Consider the following 22,115-nt stretch of genomic DNA (forward strand, 5'->3'; position numbering starts at 1 on the left):
GCATTACTCAGAGGTTTATTATTGCTTTACAAGTGTGACACTCTGATTGCTCTTGATTATGATTGGGATCTCAGAGTGATTTAAATCTTGAAGGCTTGAGATTTACAGACTTTTACTGGTGTCAGAAATGTATTCTGTTACTTGATATGTTACACAGCGTTATCCATTTGACACAAGGTAGAGGGGGGTTTAGAGGGAGTTTGCATTCAGTTGGAGGAGAGCACTACTGGTATTCTTTCTTGACAGGTCAATGACAAGGTGCAAAAGGGAATTAATTTGAAATTGTTTCTGTATAATAATACTAATAAATATAGGTGCTTGTTAAACTTGAACAATGCAGAGACAGCCAGATCGATTCGATCATGATTTCCTCCCATCTGTCACATTCTGTTTGATTCTGTGTAGCTGTAAATATTTAGCTCACTGTGTTGATTAGAATGAATTGATTCCAGCCATGCTGGCAGTCATGCAGAGTTACTTATGAGATTCCACCCTCTGCCCTCATGTCTTTCTTCTTTACTATGTAAAGGAGACCGCCTCAGTGCCCTTAGGCAAGCTAGAGTCTGTAGTGCCTCTAGTGACTCCACACCCCTCACTTAGGTGCAGTGCTCAGATACAAGTGCTTTATTCAGGATTTTACATCTAATTCAGGATGACTCGCATCTGTCCTGGCTGACCCTCTCACCTTGGCTAGTGTTTGAACAGGACTCACCTGCCTGCTGTGCACTGGGATGGCTCACAAACATGGCTGGAATAACAACGCCCCTCCGCACTTTGTTTTTTCTCAAGCCATACATCTCCTCCTCCAGCTTGTCATGCACTACTGGCCTAATTGGCAGTGTGTGGTGGTCTGGCTAATTCCATATTCTCCTCTTTGGAGACTTTGCACACTCTAATTGAATTCCTCTGGCAAGCACCCTTCTTATCTGCGCTCTTGTATTTGGTGTAGGTGTGGAAATGGCTTCATTTGTATGCTGACCGATGCAGTACAATATTCTTAACTGTCAAAATGGATTAATCCGGATAGCGAAGGTGAGCTTCCTCAAGAAATGGCCTTTGATGGAATTTGGTTTATCAGAGGTGTAGTTTTTCCAGAAGGAAATGCATATCAGCATTCTCTCTCCTTCTTCCTCTCCCTCTCCCCCTCCCTCTCCCCGTGTCACGCTCTGTGCCTATGCTCCCCATCTTGTGCTTTTAATGATCCCACTAATGGAAGAATTGGCCACGTTAATGTGAGCATTTGCGAGGAAGAGCAAAGAGAAGAAATTTGGTGAAAAGCAATCTTTCAGCAGCTAAAATGAATTTGCTCACTGTGCTTGTCAATGTGACTCTAATTTGGCACACTCTCCAGCCTTTTCTCTTTGGTTCTAACTCTGCTATTCTCTCATTCATATCTCACTGTTTTTTCCCTCTGCTTTGTTTGCTCTCTCCTCTACCCACTTTCTTTCTTTCATAGTGTTCTTTAAATTCATGTCTTGCTGTTTTCTCTCACTTGTCCTCTCATTCTTCATGCAGTGCTGTCTTTTTTTCATGCAATTCTTGGCCTTTGACTCTTCATTTAAATTGCAGCATAAATAAAGGTGTGCTTGCTGAAGAACGCAGAAGGCTCTAATGAACACCGCTGAAACAGTCTATCTGTCTTTCTTTCTTCTCTCTCTCTCTCTCTCTCTCTCTCTCTCTCTCTCTCTCTCTCTCTCTCTCTCTCTCTCTCTCTCTCTCATATATGCTTTCTCTTACTCTCTGTCTCTCTCTCGCTTGTAGTATAGAGGGTTTTTTTTTCTTCCTTCCTCTCTGCAGAACAAAGCAATAATTTTCTGTCTGTCTTTCTCAGGAATGTTTAGTGTATTAGAGTGCCCTGTTGTATGCCCCCCACTTCTGCCCAATGTCTTTCCACTTTCATCCATTCACCTGTTCCCACACACCCCTCTTCACCACACTGGTGCTTGGATTGAAGACTTCTCAGCAACAAACACTCTCACACACGCATGCCCACACACACAAAAGAAAGAAGATCTATGACTGAGTACTTTTTGTAATGAATGGCCATTTTGGCACAAGGCAAGCAGCAGTTTGTGAAAATCAGAGAAATTGCAACTTGCCTAACATTATTGATTTTGTGATTGTCCATGTGCTCGTTCCCAAATATTCCACAGGCCCTTTGCCCCTAATTCTGGCTAACATAACCTCATATGATGTGGTCTCACTCATTAAGATTTTCCACTCTTGGAGTGTTGGACATGTGGGTGATTTCCAGTGTCTTAATATGACTCTGGCGGCTGTGGTTATCCCCACCATCAGAACTGAACATGCCCTTTTTTATTAGAGTTGGGGTTTCTGTTTAATCTCCCAAAAGACATAAACGGGGAGACACTGGCAGGGCTACTCCTGCCCATGTCTCCAAAAATTTCAGCACACTGTACCATGCTTATTGTTTTAAAAAAAAGCAGACTTGTATGATATGGAATGTATGCTTATGAAAACATACTATATGGAATTATTTATTTTTTCTGTTTTGCAAAAATGTTTCATGTGAATTTTTTTTAACAGAAGCATGAGACGTCCACTTATTTGCCATCTACAGTCAGATGTGCAGCTGTGCTCTGATGAAAGATTGTTGAATGTGCGAATCCAACAATGCCTTAGTTTTGTGTGTGTGTGTGTGCGCACGCGTTTGGGTAACCTGCCTGACTGATGTGTGTTTGTTTGTATGATCTGTCTGTGTGCACAAGCTCTGTGTGGCTCATGCGCTGGTGTAGGAGGATGATGGAGAGATCAGAGAGCTGGAGTCATCTGTGCCTGTATACTGCTTTCATCTTTCTCTCTGTAACCCTATTTCTCTCAAAGTATCTCTCACTATCAGCAATTATTTTTGGCCATTCTTTCTTTCCTAACTTTACCTCTCCCCCCACCTCTTTTTTTTCCCCTCCCTCCTTCTTTCTCCTCTCTGTTTAGGGCCAGTAGCAGGTATAGTGCAAGGATAAAATTCTGGGCTTTGGTGCAGCTGATGATGAGAATAAAGAACAAAGCCTCACAGAGAGGACAGGCCAGACCTGCAGGGGTTTACACACTAACAAGTGCAAGGTGCCAATTAAAGCTTGCTAGCCACAGCAAGAATACTATCCAAAAACCAAAGTGGGATTTCAAACTGAGTTTTTGATCAACTTAGGAACATGGGGGGCTTTGAACTGAGTGCTAACTTTTTATTGCAGTTGTTTGGAGAGTGAGTCAGCAAGTGAGCTGTGGTTGGATGATGGTGTGATAACTGACTGTGTCAGCAGGACAGCCATGTCTCTGAAAATATACTTCAGCAGTCTGGCTTTCTGTCATAGTCTTCAACTCAAAATAATGATGAAACTTTTATGTACACTTGGTGTGTGTGTGTGTGTGTGTGTGTGTGTGTGTGTGTGTGTGTGTGTGTGTGTGTGTGTGTGTGTGTGTGTGCCTGAGTGCGTTTCAGGTGAGTTTTCTCCAAAGTCCTCTTCCTTAACAACTTCTCAGAGCTGTGGAGTTCTTCATCAGGGACAAGTACGAGAAGAAGAAGTACTATGACAAAAATGCAGTTAATGACTCTGTTGTAAGTACTAGTCATTCATTTATGGATTAGATGTTTTAAAAGCTGCAGACATTTCTTTGTAAGTGAAGTGTTTAAAGCTGGCAAAAATACGTACATTTTAATGCATAATTAATGCAGAGTTCCTTTAGGCCCTCATGACGTTGTATGCATGTGTTTTGTGATTTTGGGTTTCTGGTGATGTAGTGCATTTCTTATTTTCTGTTCTGACATGTCAATTGAAGCTTTATGGAAAGGAATTGTAAGATTTGATGATGTAGGGCCTATTCATCTCTCTCAGCTGGACCTGGTTCCCATTTACCATTCGCTTAATGTTGCTGGTTGAATGGCCACTCTCAGACAGGGTGTCAGTGAGATGTCTGATAAAAGTGAAAACAGAAGTAGCTATTGTGTGCCCTGTTTGCAGTTCATTGAGCCCACAACCACACATCATACATCTGGAGGGCTGCAGCTGTTGCTCTCGTTGAGCTGCATGTAAGGTCACTGAGGTGACAGTCAGGAAGCTGGACAGGGTTTATACCAAGGGGCCTGGCTTGTACTCGCAGAATTTATTAAAGAAACTAGCTGAACATCCAGACAGAGATGGGCTCCGTTAGATATTTGTTCATTTGAGTATTTCTAATATAATACCTGTAATGTCTCCCCCATTTTATGCATTGGATATTATAAGGAAATGTAAGTATTTCTCTTAAAATTTTTTTGATATTTAGATTTGTTCTGTCTTCAGGAAGGCAAACAGACAGTAAATAAGTCAGTCAATAAATAAATAAATAATATTAGGTGTCAGTTACAGCATTTTTGAGACATCAGTCATAAAATGGAACATGTAATTACGTAAAACAGTATTTTACAAAATAGAATTTTTATCAAATATGTCAATTAAAAATAGACTCTATATATATACAGTGGGTTGCAAAAGTATTCAGCCCCCTTGAACTTTTCAACCTTTTGCCACATTTCAGGCTTCAAACATAAAGATATGAAATTGTAATTTTTTGTGAAGAATCAACAACAAGTGGGACACAATTGTGAAGTGGAACGAAATTTATTGGATATTTTAAACTTTTTTTAGAAATAAAAAACTGAAAAGTGGGGCGTGCAATATTATTCGGCCCCTTTACTTTCAGTGCAGCAAACTCACTCCAGAAGTTCAGTGAGGATCTCTGAATGATCCAATGTTGACCTAAATGACTGATGATGATAAATAGAATCCACCTGTGTGTAATCAAGTCTCCGTATAAATGCACCTGCTCTGTGATAGTCTCAGAGTTCTGTTTAAAGCGCAGAGAGCATCATGAAGACCAAGGAACACACCAGGCAGGTCCGAGATACTGTTGTGGAGAGGTTTAAAGCCGGATTTGGATAGAAAAAGATTTCCCAAGCTTTAAACATCTCAAGGAGCACTGTGCAAGCGATCATATTGAAATGGAAGGAGCATCAGACCACTGCAAATCTACCAAGACCCGGCCGTCCCTCTAAACTTTCAGCTCAAACAAGGAGAAGACTGATCATAGATGCAGCCAAGAGGCCCATGATCACTCTGGATGAACTGCAGAGATCTACAGCTGAGGTGGGAGACTTTGTCCATAGGACAACGATCAGTGGTACACTGCACAAATCTGGGCTTTATGGAAGAGTGGCAAGAAAAAGCCATTTCTCAAAGATATCCATAAAAAGTCTCATTTAATGTTTGCCACAAGCCACCTGGGAGACACACCAAACATGTGGAAGAAGGTGCTCTGGTCAGATGAAACCAAAATCGAACTTATGTTTGGCGTAAAAGCAATACAGCTCATCACCCTGAACACACCATCCCCACTGTCAAACATGGTGGTGGCAGCATCATGGTTTGGGCCTGCTTTTCTTCAGCAGGGACAGGGAAGATGGTTAATATTGATGGGAAGATGGATGGAGCCAAATACAGGACCATTCTGGAAGAAAACCTGTTGGAGTCTGCAAAAGACCTGAGACTGGGACGGAGATTTATCTTCCAACAAGACAATGATCCAAAACATAAGGCAACATCTACAATGGAATGGTTCACAAATAAACGTATCCAGGTGTTAGAATGGCCAAGTCAAAGTCCAGACCTGAATCCAATCGAGAATCTGTGGAAAGAGCTGAAAACTGCTGTTCACAAACGCTCTCCATCCAACTTCACTGAGCTCGAGCTGTTTTGCAAGGAAGAATGGGCAAAAATTTCAGTCTCTCGATGTGCAAGACTGACAGAGACGTACCCCAAGCCACTTGCAGCTGTAATCACAGCAAAAGGTGGCGCTACAAAGTATTAAAGCAAGGGGGCTGAATAATATTGCACGCCCCACTTTTCAGTTTTTTATTTCTAAAAAAAGTTTAAAATATCCAACAAATTTCGTTCCACTTCACGATTGTGTCCCACTTGTTGTTGACTCTTCACAAAAAATGTCAATTTCATATCTTTATGTTTGAAGCCTGAAATGTGGCAAAAGGTTGAAAAGTTCAAGGGGGCTGAATACTTTTGCAACCCACTGTATATTATAATGAATAGACATATTTAAAGTAAGGTTGCTTATGGAGTGTAAATATTATTAAGGGAAATATTGAGAGAGTGCTTGATTATGTAAGCACACAGTTGGAAACACCTATCAGTATTCAAAGCTTGTAAAATATGAAAAAACAGACATGAAACTTTTTTCAAACTTTTCAAACACATGAAAAATTACAGTTTAAGTACAAAGCCTAGGTGCAGTCTGTAAATTTACAGTAAAAGGTTGTAATTTACAGGGAGCTAATGGCTGTGTTATTCATTTTTGCCAAATTTGTTTGAACGTGTCCTCATTTAATCTTTATGCCTGAGTCAAAATTTCCATAGATATACGTATTTTTAAAGCACTTCATGGTTGTTCTATCACAACGTAAGAATGTTGACATTGTTTTCAAAGTGTTTTATCCCTTTGGTGATTTTACTTCTTTTAGCACATAATGGATGCTTATTAGCAGATGTGTTGTCATTTTACTCAGTCAAGCGCCCTTGAAACTGATTCACTTGGCTTAGCTACACAAGGTGGCAGAACAAACATTGGCTGCCCTTAAGTGTTAAGGAGTAAAGGAGCTGAACAGAGAATGGAAGTGATTGTGTTTCTATATGTGTTTGTGTGTGTTCCTCTTTGGGACTGAAGTGCTGCCTGCAGTCAGGCTGTGATTCCAGGTCTGCCTTGTCCGCCTACGCTGCCAGCGCCTTTTATATGCAAATCAATTATTTAAAACAACTCGTTATCAGTTTAAGGCATTTTACACTGTTGTGGATGGGGGAGGTGTGAGAGTGGGAGAACTGGATAGAACAGAGCGTGAGTTGTGAAGGAGCTGCATCTGTCAGAAACGGGTGATAATTCATGCTAAGCAGCTGTGTGTGGTCTCTCATTTGAAACATTGTTCAAATGTTTGGAACAATCAAGTAATATTTTGAATCTTTTTATTACAGATTTTCATTATGATCTTGTTCACAGGTCTCAAAGATATTCATTACTTGTCATTGATCTGTTATTTATTGACTTGATAATTAACCTCTCCTCCAACAAATACAACAACAATAAATAAATAAATAAATAAAATGTTAGTTGAATAATTCATTAATTTAAAATAAAGTAACAACTAAACAACTAGTGGCCAAGCCATGGAGGTGGGAACGGTGTTGGATCTTTGAGTCCAGTCAGACTCATATGAGTTCAGTCTGGGCTGTATATTCCTGGAACACTTTGTCTTTAGAAATATTCAAAGTTTAAAACCAGACTTTTTAGAGTACTCAAAATGAGAGGTTCATTAATCCCCTTTTTTCATTTTTATTTTTAATTTATTCATTCTTTTTTATTTCAGTATTTGATTTCAGTAGTAATTTCATATATGCATAGTACCTAGATATTAATAATATATAGAAATTATTACTCCATTAAGCACTAATAATGATGCTTTTTACTATTATACTCTGTACACATTTACGTAGATTTCCTTTTTCCTCTTAAAAACAAAAAACACTTCATGGGGTTTCATGCTAAAAATTGCTCTTGTGCAACATCAGGCCATGATTTCAGGCCCACCTAAAAAGCTTTTTTTGATAAACAGTTTAACAATGATAAACAGTTTAACAGTATAACTCCACAATTCAGTACTGTGTAGTTTACAGTCTTTTCACATACTTTCAGCAGTTATTTTCTAACATGTATAAAGTCTTTAGAAATACATTTCTGATTTTACTTTACACATTATTATCCTATGAAATTTTGGTACATATGTAGTAGTAACAATCAAATACAGCACTACTGCACTTAACTGTTTCACATGATTTATGTTATTTATATCAAAACTGCAGTGCAGTTTGGCCAAAATAAAAATAATACATTTGACAATTACATAATTGGAGCAAAACTGGTCTGATTCCAGTCTTGACTGATGCAAGTCTTGACCAATTCTGATTGTGTACTCACTGCCCAAAATGGGTTGGTTTGTTAGCTGTTGGCACGGTTTGCCCCAAAGGCTCTCCACAGGCTCTCGCCATCATGTCACAGTGCTGATGTGATTAGGGCCTGAACACCAAGCATGAAATGGAGCCTCGTGAGAGGAAGCCTCTGTCCTTTGGACTGGAATAACAAAAGCAAAGCCTGGTGTGGTGCACGCCTGCGTCTGCACGAGATAGAGAGCAGCCATGCAGCGCTGCCAGGTGCTACTGCGTTACTCTTCCATTGTCTTTCTCTCGCTCTCTCTCGCTCTCACCTTCATTCAACCTCTCTCCAACCAGCACATCAGTGTGAATAGAGTTGTGTGTGCTGTGCAGTAGGGAATAAATGTTGTCTAAATGGTGTCTTATATTAAAAGCCTTATCATAAGTCACTACAGTGATGTCATGTTTGCTCCCTGCTGATTTGCTGACTTTTCAATGATTGTGTGTGTAGCATGCAGCAAAGCAGAGCCTTGGAAAAAGAAATATCCCAGGATATTAAGTCAGTCCTCACTTCCTTGTTTTTGTTTGTTTTGTTTAGTTTTTTTTTTTTTTTTTATGTTCTCAAAGCATTTTTCTACTGCTTTTCAAGTTTTATTCAGTTGGTGTTAAATTGATAGTGATTCTCATAACCAGAGAAAAAAACTGCACAGAAATATTTGATTGTGTGTTTGTGTGTGTGTATTGCAATATTTTAAGTTTAAAAATTCCATCAGTTGTGCCACATTTAAAAACTACGGTCAAAAATGTATGAATATATTTATTTTTATTGAGTGTTTAACTCACCACACTATTCTTAATCCAATTAAACAAGACCAATCGTGCTCTCTATGTATGCATGCAGTTAGTCAGAGAAGTACAGACGCTATCCCCGATATGCTCAGAAAAGTTTACCATGATACCAAAATTTATCACAACAATAAAATATATCACTCTATCTGAGAGCCTTTGATCTGTCATTTGAATTTGTTCAAACTATTTGATAGTCTACAATAGTTCACATTGCTGCACTTGTTGAGAGTGCTTGGAAATTTTTTATTTAATATTGCACGTTCCCAGTAGTGAGAAAAGATCAACTGCTAGAAGTATTGGACTTCTAGAATATTTAGAATATTTAGATACCACACTCACACACATACACAGTCACTTATTCAGTCTTGCAGTGCATTGACTGTGCTGCATTATTAGGTGTTGATTTGTACACTCTCTGTTACTCCCCCTAATGCAGACCCCCTCTGGTCCATGCTTGGTTCTTCTCAGAAGATGCGAGCCCAATTACCTGATGCCTTTTTCTGCTTTTGCGGTTTACATTAAGATGGAGATGGAGATATGCTTCCCCCTCCACACTCTCTGATGATAGCTGTCTCTGCATATTGACTGGCAGCCTCTATCTTTTCGAGTCTGCCATTTCCTGCTTATTTCCCTGGACGCAGGGCTTATTAAAGGTGTAGAGTTGGGGAAAGCCAGGGGTCTTGCAGAATATTGGTTATTGGCTCTTTAATGAATCTGTTCCTGCATGGCTGCATAGTGTAGCACTGATGCTAACCCAATATAGGAGGATTATGAAAGGGATCCATCAGCAAGTAATGGCTCAAAGCTCCAAACTAACCTGGGCCATAATGGACCTGCTTGTTTTACTCCGTCTCTGTGGACCCATGCTGCTGACAGCGGCACTTCGCTATTGAGACAAAGCAGAAAGGGTCGTCTTTCTTTCTGTCCTTCCCTTTCCCTGCAGAGCTCTTTCTTCTCTCCATTCTCCTCCCTTTTCTCTGCTCCCTCCCCCTGTCTTGGCTTTCTTTGTCTCTACCATTTTCTCCCAGTGTCTTTTCACTGTATCTGTTTTACTCTGACTGGCTATCTTTCTGGCTATTCTCTCCTGATTTTTCGTCTTCCTGGACTCTCGTCTGCTTTCGCTCCTCTGCTCTTTTCAAATCCCTTTGCTGTGGAACTGCTCTGTCACCTGGGTGACCGTATGGAGGTGTAGGGAGATGCTTGGCTCTCCTCCAATTTTGCCCCAGTCCTTCCCCTGCTCCTCTGTTCCCTCGCACCCTGGAGAAAGGCCCTTTGTAGGGCTCTGTGAAAGGCGCAAGCCATCTATCTGGCCCTAGAACACTGCAGGAAGACACCCCAAACAAACAGCCACCCTAGAATGAAAGACACAGTCATTCTTTCCAGTGAAAGAGAAAAAGAAAGAAGGAGAGATGGGTGCAAGTTGATCAGTGTCCATAGCAGCTCCTACTTTCTTAAAAATAAAGATGCCAAAAATGATTGCACAATTTATTTAGCATAAAATGAGCTAAAAGACAGTTAATCACCATTATTATGATGACCTCAGCGAGGTCAAGCTGACATAGTTCTGTTGGTTAATGTTAGGTCAATTCTGGCTTTGAAGTATGCAACTAAAGAATGCTGTAAATGTATCTTTTTAAGGTTTTTCATATCCAACTATTTAGAAATATTTGTTTTTCAGACTGTGTCTATACCAGACAACATTTTTGTCTGCTTAGAATTATAAGGTTCTTGTGGAAGTATCAATTGGGTATGTGTAGTTAATCATTAAATGCTGACTATTGTTGCTGTGCTGTATTTTTTTTTAGTTTTTTGTAACCTGTGGTTTCTGTATTTTTAATAAGAGTTTGTATCTGAAGCAGTCTGGCGAATTTTCCATTCTAGATTGGGTTTATTTAAAGATGGAACCTGACAATTCTAATTCACTCCAATGTGAGTTTATTTGCAGGCAGAACCTTTTATAGTTGTGAAAACTGTGTGTTTCTGTGTTCTGTTGAGTCTTTTTCCAAATATGGGAGGATTTTACTGTTCAGCAGTCAAAAGTATCTTAGGATAATAACCTTAAGATATGAAAGTTATTTGCTATTCTCAAAAGGAAATAGTTGATCCTCAATATCTTAAAACTGTACTAAATAGAGGGAGAACCTTAACATTCTAAGCTCATGATTTGTGTAATAGTTTCTGCAGTAACATCAAACTGAATTTTGCCCCTTTTTGTTCTTCTGCTGTAAGAGCAGAGGCTCTTTATAAAGAAAAACAGCGGCTTTCTTTGTTCTTTAGTCATGTGTTGGCTAAAAACACATTCGATTTCTTTAGATGTGAAAGGTTCATTTTTTTTTAATTGCTGTAGTAGATATTTTGGTAGTTTGGAGTGTGCTTGTTTGTACAGGTTGAGAAATTAGAAGTTTTGTGAGGTGAAAGCTTCTTCCCTGCTACACATTAAATCTAATTTCGGTTCTACTACTTTTGCTTCCTGCTCTATCTCTTCATCTTTTTCTTTCTTCTTCTTTCTCTCTGTTACATCTCCTTCTCCACTTCTCCACATCTCCCACACGTTTCTTTGCCCTCTGTGCCCCTGCCACCTCCTCTCTCTTTGTCTCGCTCTGTCTCTTTCTTGGCTCTCTGCAGAAGTCTTCTGATGCTGCTTTGCCCTTGGCATCCTCTCCCTCTTCACAAGCAGCTGAGAAAAACAAACTGGAGGTACTGTGCAGAGTGTTGTGTGGAGTGTTGTGTGGAGTGTTGTGTGGAGTGTTGTGTGGAGTGTTGTGTGGAGTGTTGTGTGGAGTGTTGTGTGTGTGTGTGTGTGTGTGTGTGTGTGTGTTGTGTGCAGTGTCGTGTGCGTTCTGTGTGCTGTCCTCATTTTATGATTTGTTGTGTCTGCGTTTCTGATATATGTAGATATTTTATTATGTTAAGTTTATGTAGCTGTGGTCCTGTTAGGGCTGGAATCGAAAATAAATAAATACTTTTATGGTATTCACCAAATGATTTCAGTCTAATCAATGATTCAGTAAGCATGCTTGTTCCACACATCTAGACTGGTGATTTTCCATTCAAGTTACATGCTATAAGCATATTATAAAAATCTGCAATCTTTCAAAGAAAAAATATGTAAAAATACAAATAGCAGCATCTCTGAACATCTCTGCTGCGGTCTTCAGAATCTTAAACAGCTGGATGTAATTACGTAACTGGACATATTGGAGGTGCGATAAGGTACAAAAGAGCTTAAACTAAAAGAAGGACTGCAAAAAAAAAGAATTTAGGATTTGTACAAAATGAGTAATTTCTTTTTTGTGAATGTAGAGAAATCACTGTGTATATGTATGTTTGGTGACTTAAATTTTTGTGTATATGTAGTACATTAATTCAAATACAAAAATAGTATTGAGGGCAAGTTACTTTGAACAGTATTTTGAAACCTCTTTAATGATACTCAGCCCCAGTCCTGTCAGTTCCAAATGACCACCAGAGGCTGTTTTAAAAAAAATAAATCATTGGTAGCTATTCCTTGCCTGTCTGTAGTCAAGAGATCTTCTAGTAAAAAAAGTCCTGCAATGACTCCTGCAATATGCCACTGCTAAGAATACAAATACCCTGCTTACATGGAAGATGACCTCCAGGAATCTAGGATGTCCTCACCAATTCTGTTTGTTTGACAGCCCTGACAGTGATATGGAACTCATAAGTACAAGTACATAAACAACTAGAATTCTGTTTTGTTCCTGCTGGCTGCCAGAGGTGACATGAAGCACAGTGGATGATGAATTCCAACAAAATCATGAGGAAAGGGACTCACCTATACTGAAACGGAGGTAGCCCCAGGTAGCAGCACATGAGCTGCAAGCATAAGAAAAAGAACTCACAGGCACCATTGAACTTCCTCTGAATGTAATCATTAGCGACTGGCAGCTCAGGGCTCACTTGAGCCTGCTAGAAAAATACACTAATCACGGTGGTTAGAGGAAGATGTAGAGGCCACTTTAATAGTGCGCTAGATAGCCACTCCAACAGGAATAGCTGAGGGCAGGGCTGAGGCAGCATCTGTGCAACATGAAGCAAGAACGAAACAGCTCAATGCATATAATGGATTTTTATATTTAAATGAAAAGTCTTATATCGATTATCTGTTTTTTGCTGATTGTCAGAGTGAATGGAGTTGTGTGGTAGGTATTAGCAATTAGACTTTAGCAGGAGGCTTAAATTGTAGCCAACACAGTATTTCTCTGAAGTATTATTATTACTTATTTCTAAAGTCACCCCTCAAACCCTTTGTATAAAATGTGAAGTCAGTGAACCAGATGCTGTGTTCATAGAAATAATAAACTGAATCAGACTCCCCATTGCACCTGCACAGTTAATGTTGAGTTAAGCATGGCATGAGAAGCCAATCTTAGTTCTGTTAGGTGTAGCTAGCTGCTGTAGGTACATCTATGGCAAGAGTGCCACAGCCCTGCAGCATTTACTAAGGAGCTAGCCACTCATAATTAGCCTTGTAGAATCAGTTTACTCAACATCAGTGTTAGTTTATCCAAACCAGATTAGTTTTTCTAGGTTTTGGTTAGAGATGGCAACAGTCCAGTACTATCTATTGGCATCAATCTGATACTGAAAAAAATAATAGACAAATCAGTCATATCACAGAATTTCTTTTTAGCACGATTTAAGTAGGCCTTGTGATAATAACAGGAGCCACATGTAGCCTAATGTAAAAAAAAAATGTTTAAATAATGTAATTTGCAAAGCCTTTTTTTGGGAAAAACATGTTGGCTTGCTATAGGGTAGTAGAGTGTTTAATATTTGTATATGGTACTTTTAGACAGCTACCTTAGGTTGAGTGCTTCATTGTCTTTTATTATAATTAATTTTAAAGGTTATAAAAATGTCAGATCCAGTTGATACTTAAGGTTTAAATGTTGGTATTGGTAAATAAAAGTGATATTGTGCCATCTCTGGTTTTCGTTGTAGGGAATCTGCTTTGGTCAAAAATATTGGTCTTTACCAGACCAATGTTTATTTACCAGAGGAAACAGCCCAAATTAGTGCTTTCACCAAGCTCTGACAGTATCACTGGGCTGCATGAGAGCAGTCCAAGACGTTGGCTTTCATTCCTCTGAGAAGAGGATATTTGATGTCGGCAGTATTTACTGCTTGGCTTTGTTGATGCAAGATCCTGACCTACAGATGTATGAAGACTATCCACTGCACTTCACAATACCTCTGGCAGTCAGATAAAAAAATAGAGTTTGACAAGTCTGCCATCTATTATTGTTAAAAAAAAAAAAGAAAGAAAAGAAAAAAATTAGATCCCCATATTCCCTCTTTATCGACATGCAGAAGGACAGAGTGAGTCATTGTTGAGTGTTTTTAGAGTTTTCCCTCTCTAGAAAATACTGTTTTGAGGCAGGCAAGACCAGACCTTGTCTAAAATCTTCATAGACCCATCCATTAAAATTTCACTGACTGAAAATCTTCTGCTAAATAAAGTCTCTGCCACAGCCACTCACTGCTCTGACCAGAAAGTGATGCTGCTGCAGCTCGAGAGAGACTGAATGGATCGAGAATGAATCTATGGAAGATAGGTTGAGCAGGTCAGTGGGAGGTAATACACATGCCTAAATGCAGAGATCAGAAGTGGTAGGGTCATTACCCAGCATAGCTGTGTCTGACCGCATTTGTGAAAAAGAAAGGTTGGGACTTGTGTGCTGGTCTGCGATGAAATCAATAACGCAGCTCTGTCAGCATGCAGAGGGGAAATGGAGTAATCAATGTGCTGGTAAAAAGCTCCAAGCGGCATATACCCTCCTCTCCCACTGTGTCCGATTCCTGCTCCCTTCCCTCTCTTTCTCATAATCACAGCATCCCTTTTCTTTTCAGAAAAACAGCCTGCCAGTGCTCACTTTCACACCTGACCTGGTCACTTACTCTCTTTTAACTCTTGGCTTTTTGCGTTTGGCACCGATTGATACAGTGAGTGAGAGAGTGTGGGAGGCAGTGGGGAGGTCTGGAGCTCAATAGCGATATTGGGCCCTTTTATAAGCTTTTTGGTAGTCATAATTGCTCTTCCTCTGCTGGACACCCCTGCTTATGTGGCTGTTCAACTCCCATTAGAGAAGCAGAGTTTAATGACCGTCTGAAGAAACTCTGAATATCTTTTAAAGTGTGAAAAACTCCTACACCCAAGCTGTTGAAGCTTAGGCAAGTTTAATTTAGTCTGAGATTAGCTTGGATTTTATCTGAGTCAGTCTTTTATCCCCTACAGACACCTGTGAAAACTACAGCATTTTTAACCTGCTATCTTTAAGCCTGTGTGTGTGTGAGAGGGAGAATGAGTGGGTGTGATTTAGGATGAAGGCCTAAGAGCAGCTAACTCTAACATCCTCTATTTTCTTCTCACTCATTCTTACAGAAGGAGAGAGAGAGGAAGAAGGAAGAGAAGAAGAGAGAAAAGGAGACTGATAAAGGGAACAAGCCCACAATTTTTGACAAGGTAATCCAGCATACATTGTTGCTAAGATTCTGTCACATGCCTTTGTTGCTTAAATGACATCAGGAGTGCAGGCTAATGTAAGATGGGTCAAGCTGATTGTTTTTCTTTTCATTCTGTTGAGCATTATAACAAGCTTCCCAGTTGCTCAGAATTGTGATGGCATGGAGCAGCGGTGGTATTTATTATAACAAAATGTACATGTGTCGCTAGTGGATCTTCCAGTGTTGTATTTCCTTACTGATTTTCTCATGGTTAGGCTGACACTATATTAGAGTTCTGTGATTTTCAATAAGATGAGAATGCAAAGCACCTTACATTTGTGAGGGAGTGGGCATAGCACACGGAATAGGTTTGCTCTTAAAGAAAAGGTTATGCTGAAAACTTTGCAGCCTTTGCTGTGATGAAGTACCTTCATCACAATAGTGTCCTCCAATGATTCTGTTGGTTTGTCTGCCAGTGGACTGAAATAGCCCCAGCTGCACACATTTGTATTATTGAAGTGTGTTCAGGTAAAGCAACCAAATGTTCGAATAGTGAACCTGCGACTCTTCACTCCAGGCTCCTCGCACTCTCACCTCTCACCTCTCACAAACACACATATGCAACACAATGTCCAGCAGGGATGCATTTGATTTGGCTGTCAGAGTGCTGTGTGGTGGTAGCTGACTGACAGACAGGAGACCTCTGTCTAGTCCAACAACCAAAGAATAAAGATGGAATACAAGTTATGTATTTTCCAACAGTATAAATCATAAAAGTAGTCGTTTCTTTCCTAATTTATTTTTCTTTCTATATTTCATTGTCTTTTACTCTTGTGCCTGTTTTGTTAATTCCTTTTCAAGATTTAATGTTTTCAGTGCTGTTTTTTTTTTTTACAGAACACCTAATCTGTATAACATCCTATTTATTGGCAGAGTACATTGCTTTTACAGTTTGTCTACTGAAATGTGGTCCTTATATGTGTTCCTTGCTTATTATGAGCCACCAGTTTTCACTGACAAAATGCAGACAGTCTAGGGACGTTTACTTGACTGAGATTTTAAATTGTAAAGTGCATGTCTATTGTTACATTGTTTAAATCTCTTAATTTGAAATCACAGCTTATTGTTAGTAGGGTGTAGAGCCATGGTTCTCAAACTAGTCCTCAAACACCCCCAGCTAGCCTATGTTTTTGCTCCAGCCTGGCTCCACCAGACACACCTGAACCAATCCATTAGGAGCACTAAATGACTAATACAGGTGTGTTGCAAGCTGGGTTAAAACAAAAAAGTATTCTGATGCAGTTTGGTTTAAACCAAGCCGAACTGGCCATGTGTATGTACAGAGAATAGGTAGGAAGAGAGACTCAAATAAAATGAAAAGACTGTTGAGTCTTCATGGTATTTTCCAGTTTGTCAGAGTTGTATTTTAAAATATAGCATATATTGTAATGAGCAGTGAGATTACTTTTTCCTCAAGAAGCAATAAGTAGTCCCAGTACAGTTTGGGAAGAGTAATAAGTAATTTGCAGTGGATTACTTTTTTTTTTTAAATAATTTCCCCAATGCTGTTGGTGGCAGATGATGAGGAGACAAAGTAAAACCAATTAGGAGTTCGATCTTAAGTGCATCTGTGTCTAAGCCAGAGGTTTAAAAAAAAAACTCCAGTCCTGGAGCGTTCTATCCAGAGTGACTTAACAGTTTTGATCATTTTACACAGGTAGGTGAAGGTAGGTGTTAGCAGTCTTTCCCAAGGACTCTTATTCGTATAGTGCAGGGTGCTTGCCCAGGTGGGGGATTAAACCCCAGTCTACAGTATAGAAGGCAGAGGTCTTCAGTTCCCCAGCCCAATCTAAGCTGAGGAATTTGGCATGTGTTTTGCTTGTAGAGTGGAGCGCTATCAGAGCAGTCTGGCTTTGCGAGAGAACCTTGGCATTCTGTCTCTCTGAAGTCACTTGCTCTAGCCATGCTTAGTGACATAAAAAGGTGGAGCATATAAATCGAGTCTCTTTGATATGATATGATCCAAAATCAATGCCATCATGAAGAAATAACAAAAAATGATCATGATGCATGTTTGTTCTGAGCCCATAGCTCTGTTGGGTTGAGATTTATTTGCATGTGTGACTGATTGAGGAAATTGGGTCATTTTAAAAAAAAATCAATTTACATACAAGTCATATGAAGTGACTAGTTGTAGGGAAAGTCAAAATGATGGTCTTTGTAGATTCTTAGAGCATAACTTTGTGCCTCCTCAGTTGTTCCCATATTGGGAGTGACTGCATACTTAGATCAGTATGCACAGCAAGCACTTGTTTACACATGCATATGAATTTGGGCAAGTTACTGTACACAAATTTACTTGTCTCTGATGCTTTGATTACATGTATGTATGTGTTATGCATAACTAATTGTCATGGAATTGCAGTATTGTGCAATGCAGTGTCAGCCAGAAACAGAAATGGTGTAGGGTTAAGTACTTGTCCAGTAGTGAATGTTTATGCTGGATGTTTTTGATGCATTCTCTTTCTTTCGACCATCTTCAGTTGCCAGTCAGAGGGATTTAATCTCCATACATATTTCAGTGATGTGCAGTCCCATGTTTGAAGCAGTCATGTGCAGACCCTTACAATGATATTAATAGCACTTATAGTCACCCCTTTGACTCTTTGTATGTGAGTGTGAATGTTTGTGATTGTAGTCATGCCCCATTGACCTCAGATTGTGTGCTGTGTTCTGAGAGGGCAGTGTATGTGTTGTGCTGACCTAAGGCAGTGTATAGATTGATTAAAATGACACTCTGGCTTTGTGTGGGGTGTGAGATGTGCTGGTTGAGTGACAGCAGTGAATAGAATGAGAGAGTCTGAGAATGGTGGAGTAGCGATTTTTATTTATTTATTTATTTATTTCACTAGGCCGAATGAACACAGTACACAAAAAGTGACAATGTAACATTTCACAGTATAACCTGCTTAGAAACGATCGAAAATCTCCAAGATGTGTGTTGAATGAGCTGCGATAGAAATGGACACAAAACAGATTTTTCACAGAGATTGGTTGTTCATTGTAACGAAACCTGTTTAAATAACGGTGTTTGACATACTGTAGTTTTACTGCACTTGTATTGTTAACTTCTGTTTGAAAGATGTGCAAAATACAAATGGTTGAACTTGGATTGACTATTGTAAGTGTGCTTTGCTGTTTCTCTCTCTCTCTGCCAGCAAGAGCACATGAGAGAGGTTCTTTTTCAGATTATAACCTGATTTCAGTTTGCTCTAACTTTTAGGTTGTTTATTTGAATTGTACTGCAGTGCATGCACTGATAATCTAACCAACAACAGGTAATCTGCAAACATTGTGATAAAGTGTTATAACCATGGGAAAGAAACCCTACCTACATATTTTTTGCATTTATGAAACAGTCAAGCTAAAGAGTATCATAATGTATGATCGTGTATAGCTAAGAGAGCCTAGATAGCAAAAATGTTCATGCCATCAGAACTAGCGATGAAGTGATTAGTGTCTATTACTGCTTTTAAAAATACATCGCCGCATGCAACCTTTAATTATTAAAAAAAAAAAAACATTCAATAATCTGTCCCCGTTCTCTATATTAAGATCATTGATCATAATAAGGACACACTGCCTGTGACCGAAGCTTATGCTTCAAATTTGTGTCCTTGCCACACTTTTATGTGTATGTAAAGCATATGTATGTGCATGCATTTGTGGACCCATGTTTTTGTCAGGCCCAGTCAATGCTGAACCTGAGTAAGTGTAGTTTGCTGCAGTGAATGATCCAATTATTTGTTTAGTGCTGGGTGATACCAGTCACCTTTAGAAAAGTGTCCACATTTTTGCTCTGACCTTGTTTGTTGTACACCAGGTATTTCATGACTAGGGTGTTTTGTGAGGCTCATTTGATTATTTGATTTTCTGTATGCAAGGTTGGCCAATGCCAGTCTGATCAGGAGAGTTGGAATGGTGCACCATGCATAAGTAAAAACATAGTTTGTATTTATGTTAGCATTTGTTTAATTAATAATCTAGAGCACCATCCAAGACGTGTTTCTGGCTAGGAGTGGCATACTCTAGAATCCTTAATCCTCAAGATCAGACAAAAAACTTACTTAGTGACTACATTAAATTTTGTTAGTCTGGTTGTGTTTACTTTCACCGTTAGGCTATTGCTGCCATGCTGCTGTACATTTGCTATCTCTCAAATGTCACCTGCACTGATGACTGGGTTCCATCTTTGTCAGCTGTACTGTTTTCTGATACTCGCTGTACTCAGTTCAGTGATGTATTCTTAACCTGGTTAGTTGCCTTAAAATTATTTGTTTTGCTTTCTTCACAAGATTTATTGCAAATATCATTTACTTTATCTGGACGAAGTATTTAAAATAAACTGCCATAGTGGGGACATTCCCATTTTGTATGCCAAAGTTTGGATCTCATTTTGCATCATTTATCAGGCAATAGAAGGAGCATTTACTGATCTCTGAACATGTTTTCAGCGGAAATTGGCAATTGCGATCTGTAGCTGGGCAGTCATGCCATCCCTTAGCAACACTGAGGACTGTCTTTTGAGCCCCACGGACTGGACTGAGAAATGCTGCCATAGAGTAGAGTTCAGTCTCTCATTCGCGTAGAAATTACTTCTGGGCCCTCGTTAATAAGACCATATAAAATCATTAAAATAATTGTACATACAATTGATATTTAAGTAATGATTTATAAAAAAATTAGTTTGACTTGAAAATGTGGTCAGTGCAGGATTTCAACTGGAATCACAAGCTTTTGTACTGCTGTGAGTATGCTGCAGAAACTGGTGTAAAATTAGTGAATGCATGTCTGCAAGAAAGTACTGATTTCATAATGGATGTAATGTAAATAATGTAAAGACTTGTAAAGATCTTTGTTTGATTATTATTTATTTATGAATGAGTCATTAACCAGCCATAAAAAGCTAAAAAAAAAAAAAAAAATTTAGTAAGCCTTCTCAACCAGCTAGTACTGAGCCTGTAGAAGGGAGTGTGCTATAAGTTGCCATTTCTTTCTTGAGTGTTTATTGCTGGAAGCAATTATATGCAAATCAGTTAAATGAAGGGCGGAGTTGAGAAGCTTCATGTGTATGCATGTATTAAAGCGTGCACTTATCTTTATAAATTGTTCATGCAAAATGTTGAGAACCTCTCTTCAGGACATATTTAGTATGGAATTCAAGCATGTTTAATAAATGACGCCCCTGACCTTCAGCCCTCGTCAGCCTCATGTGGAGTTCTTTAGTAATGCCTGAATCTTTTCTCTTTCTGTTGCTCTTTCACCTGCAGAAGCACTCATGCAGGATTCTGTGTAATGGTGTGGTGACTTGATATGTGCATGCCAGGCAATCTCATGCACGTGGTCTGCTGTTTTGTGTCTAGATGGCATATACACAGCTGCTGGTGGATGAGCTCCTGAAGGAGCTGGAGATGTGCTGACTGCACACTTATGGCTGTGCAGTCATGACAACATGTTTATCATCAGCTTCTTTCACTTTCTCTTATTACCCCTCCACTGTTTCCTGCAGTGCCTGAATGCCAAGGAAGAATCATTTCAGCTGTGTGTATGCATGCATAGTCTTTTCTTCTTTTATGTGTAAATGCTGGCCAAAAAAGCATATTGTATTATCATAAGCCATACCTGAAGCACAGTTTGGCCATAATTAGATCTGCAGCTGCATATCAAATTCTGTAGCTGTGTGTGGGACATGCACCTGACTAGGCTCTCAAGCATGCAGCATCTTTAACTAGGCTCTGTGGGAAGATGGCTAATATGCAGGGAAATGTGCTGACAGTTGGTGTTCTAATGCTGCAAAGGAGCTGTGTGTGTGTGTCGGGGGGGGGGGAGGATTACGGAGGGCCTACTTATTTCTCTCCTTATTCAGATTCATCCTCAGTCTCCTGTAGTCTTGTTGGACAGAACCTAACTGGCCTAGCTTTTACTGAGATTATGTGCGAATGGCAGGCAGCCTCAGGACTCCTGTGCGTACAGATCCTGTTTCTCTCAATCCATCTCTCCCTTCTTACCCCTCCTTTTACACTCTCTGTACCCTCTTGACTGCCATCATTCATTTGCAGAGTAATGGAATGTTTGAGATGTGGTCAGAAGAGGAGAAATTTTGCAATAAAGGCCATGGTAGGGTGAACCAATGTTCCAAATAAACACTCTAACATTATAATGTAGCCAATTATCTTTAGAATTGTTGGAAAATTAGAAAAGAGTTGTTAAAGTGAACCAGTTGGAATGGATGATAACATTCTTTGAGTGTGAATGGAGGACAGCATTCTAGAACTTTGATCGATGCAGTATGCCCTATTCATACTGTTCAGGAGAGTTCTCAGCTATTCACAATCAACTAACTTTTATTTAAACTCAAGACACATTGAGGAGGCCAGTATTCCAGAACAGTGTGAATGAGGGCCAGTATTCCAGAACAATGTGAATGAGAGCCAGTGTTCTAGAACAGTCTGAATGGATGACATTATTCTAGAAAAATCTGAAGGATCATGTCTCTGTTAGTAGCAGCTGCTAAACGTGCTGAATTTGCTTACCAAATGAAGCTGTGACCACAAAAAGAATCAGCCTTAATTAAAGCCCTTCAACAAGAGTAGATCTTTTGTTTTACTTGAACGTCAAGGTTACTTGGTTACTTTGTTTATTTTTCTTCTTAATATCATTACAAGGTCACTGTAGGCCTTCCTTCCACTGTCCTTTTTTGAATTTAACTATTCTTGTTCTTTTTTCCTGCCCGTAGCAGCCGGCCATGCCCTC

General features: G+C 39.4%; 1 protein-coding gene across 2 annotated transcripts in view; it reads left to right on the forward strand.

The window, feature by feature from the left end:
• smap1 (small ArfGAP 1) overlaps positions 1–22,115 on the forward strand; it is a 95,377-nt gene that overhangs the window by 29,672 nt on the left and 43,590 nt on the right. Inside the window, exons 4-6 of one of the 2 annotated variants that reach the window (XM_017722788.2) lie at positions 3,499–3,574; positions 11,460–11,531; positions 15,241–15,321. In XM_017722788.2, the coding sequence (XP_017578277.1) occupies positions 3,499–3,574; positions 11,460–11,531; positions 15,241–15,321 (229 nt within the window). The remainder of the gene's footprint in view (positions 1–3,498; positions 3,575–11,459; positions 11,532–15,240; positions 15,322–22,115) is intronic. The other variant, XM_017722796.2, reaches the window with a different exon arrangement.

Source organism: Pygocentrus nattereri, chromosome 5, assembly GCF_015220715.1.
Source record: "Pygocentrus nattereri isolate fPygNat1 chromosome 5, fPygNat1.pri, whole genome shotgun sequence".
Taxonomy (NCBI): Eukaryota; Metazoa; Chordata; class Actinopteri; order Characiformes; family Serrasalmidae; genus Pygocentrus; species Pygocentrus nattereri.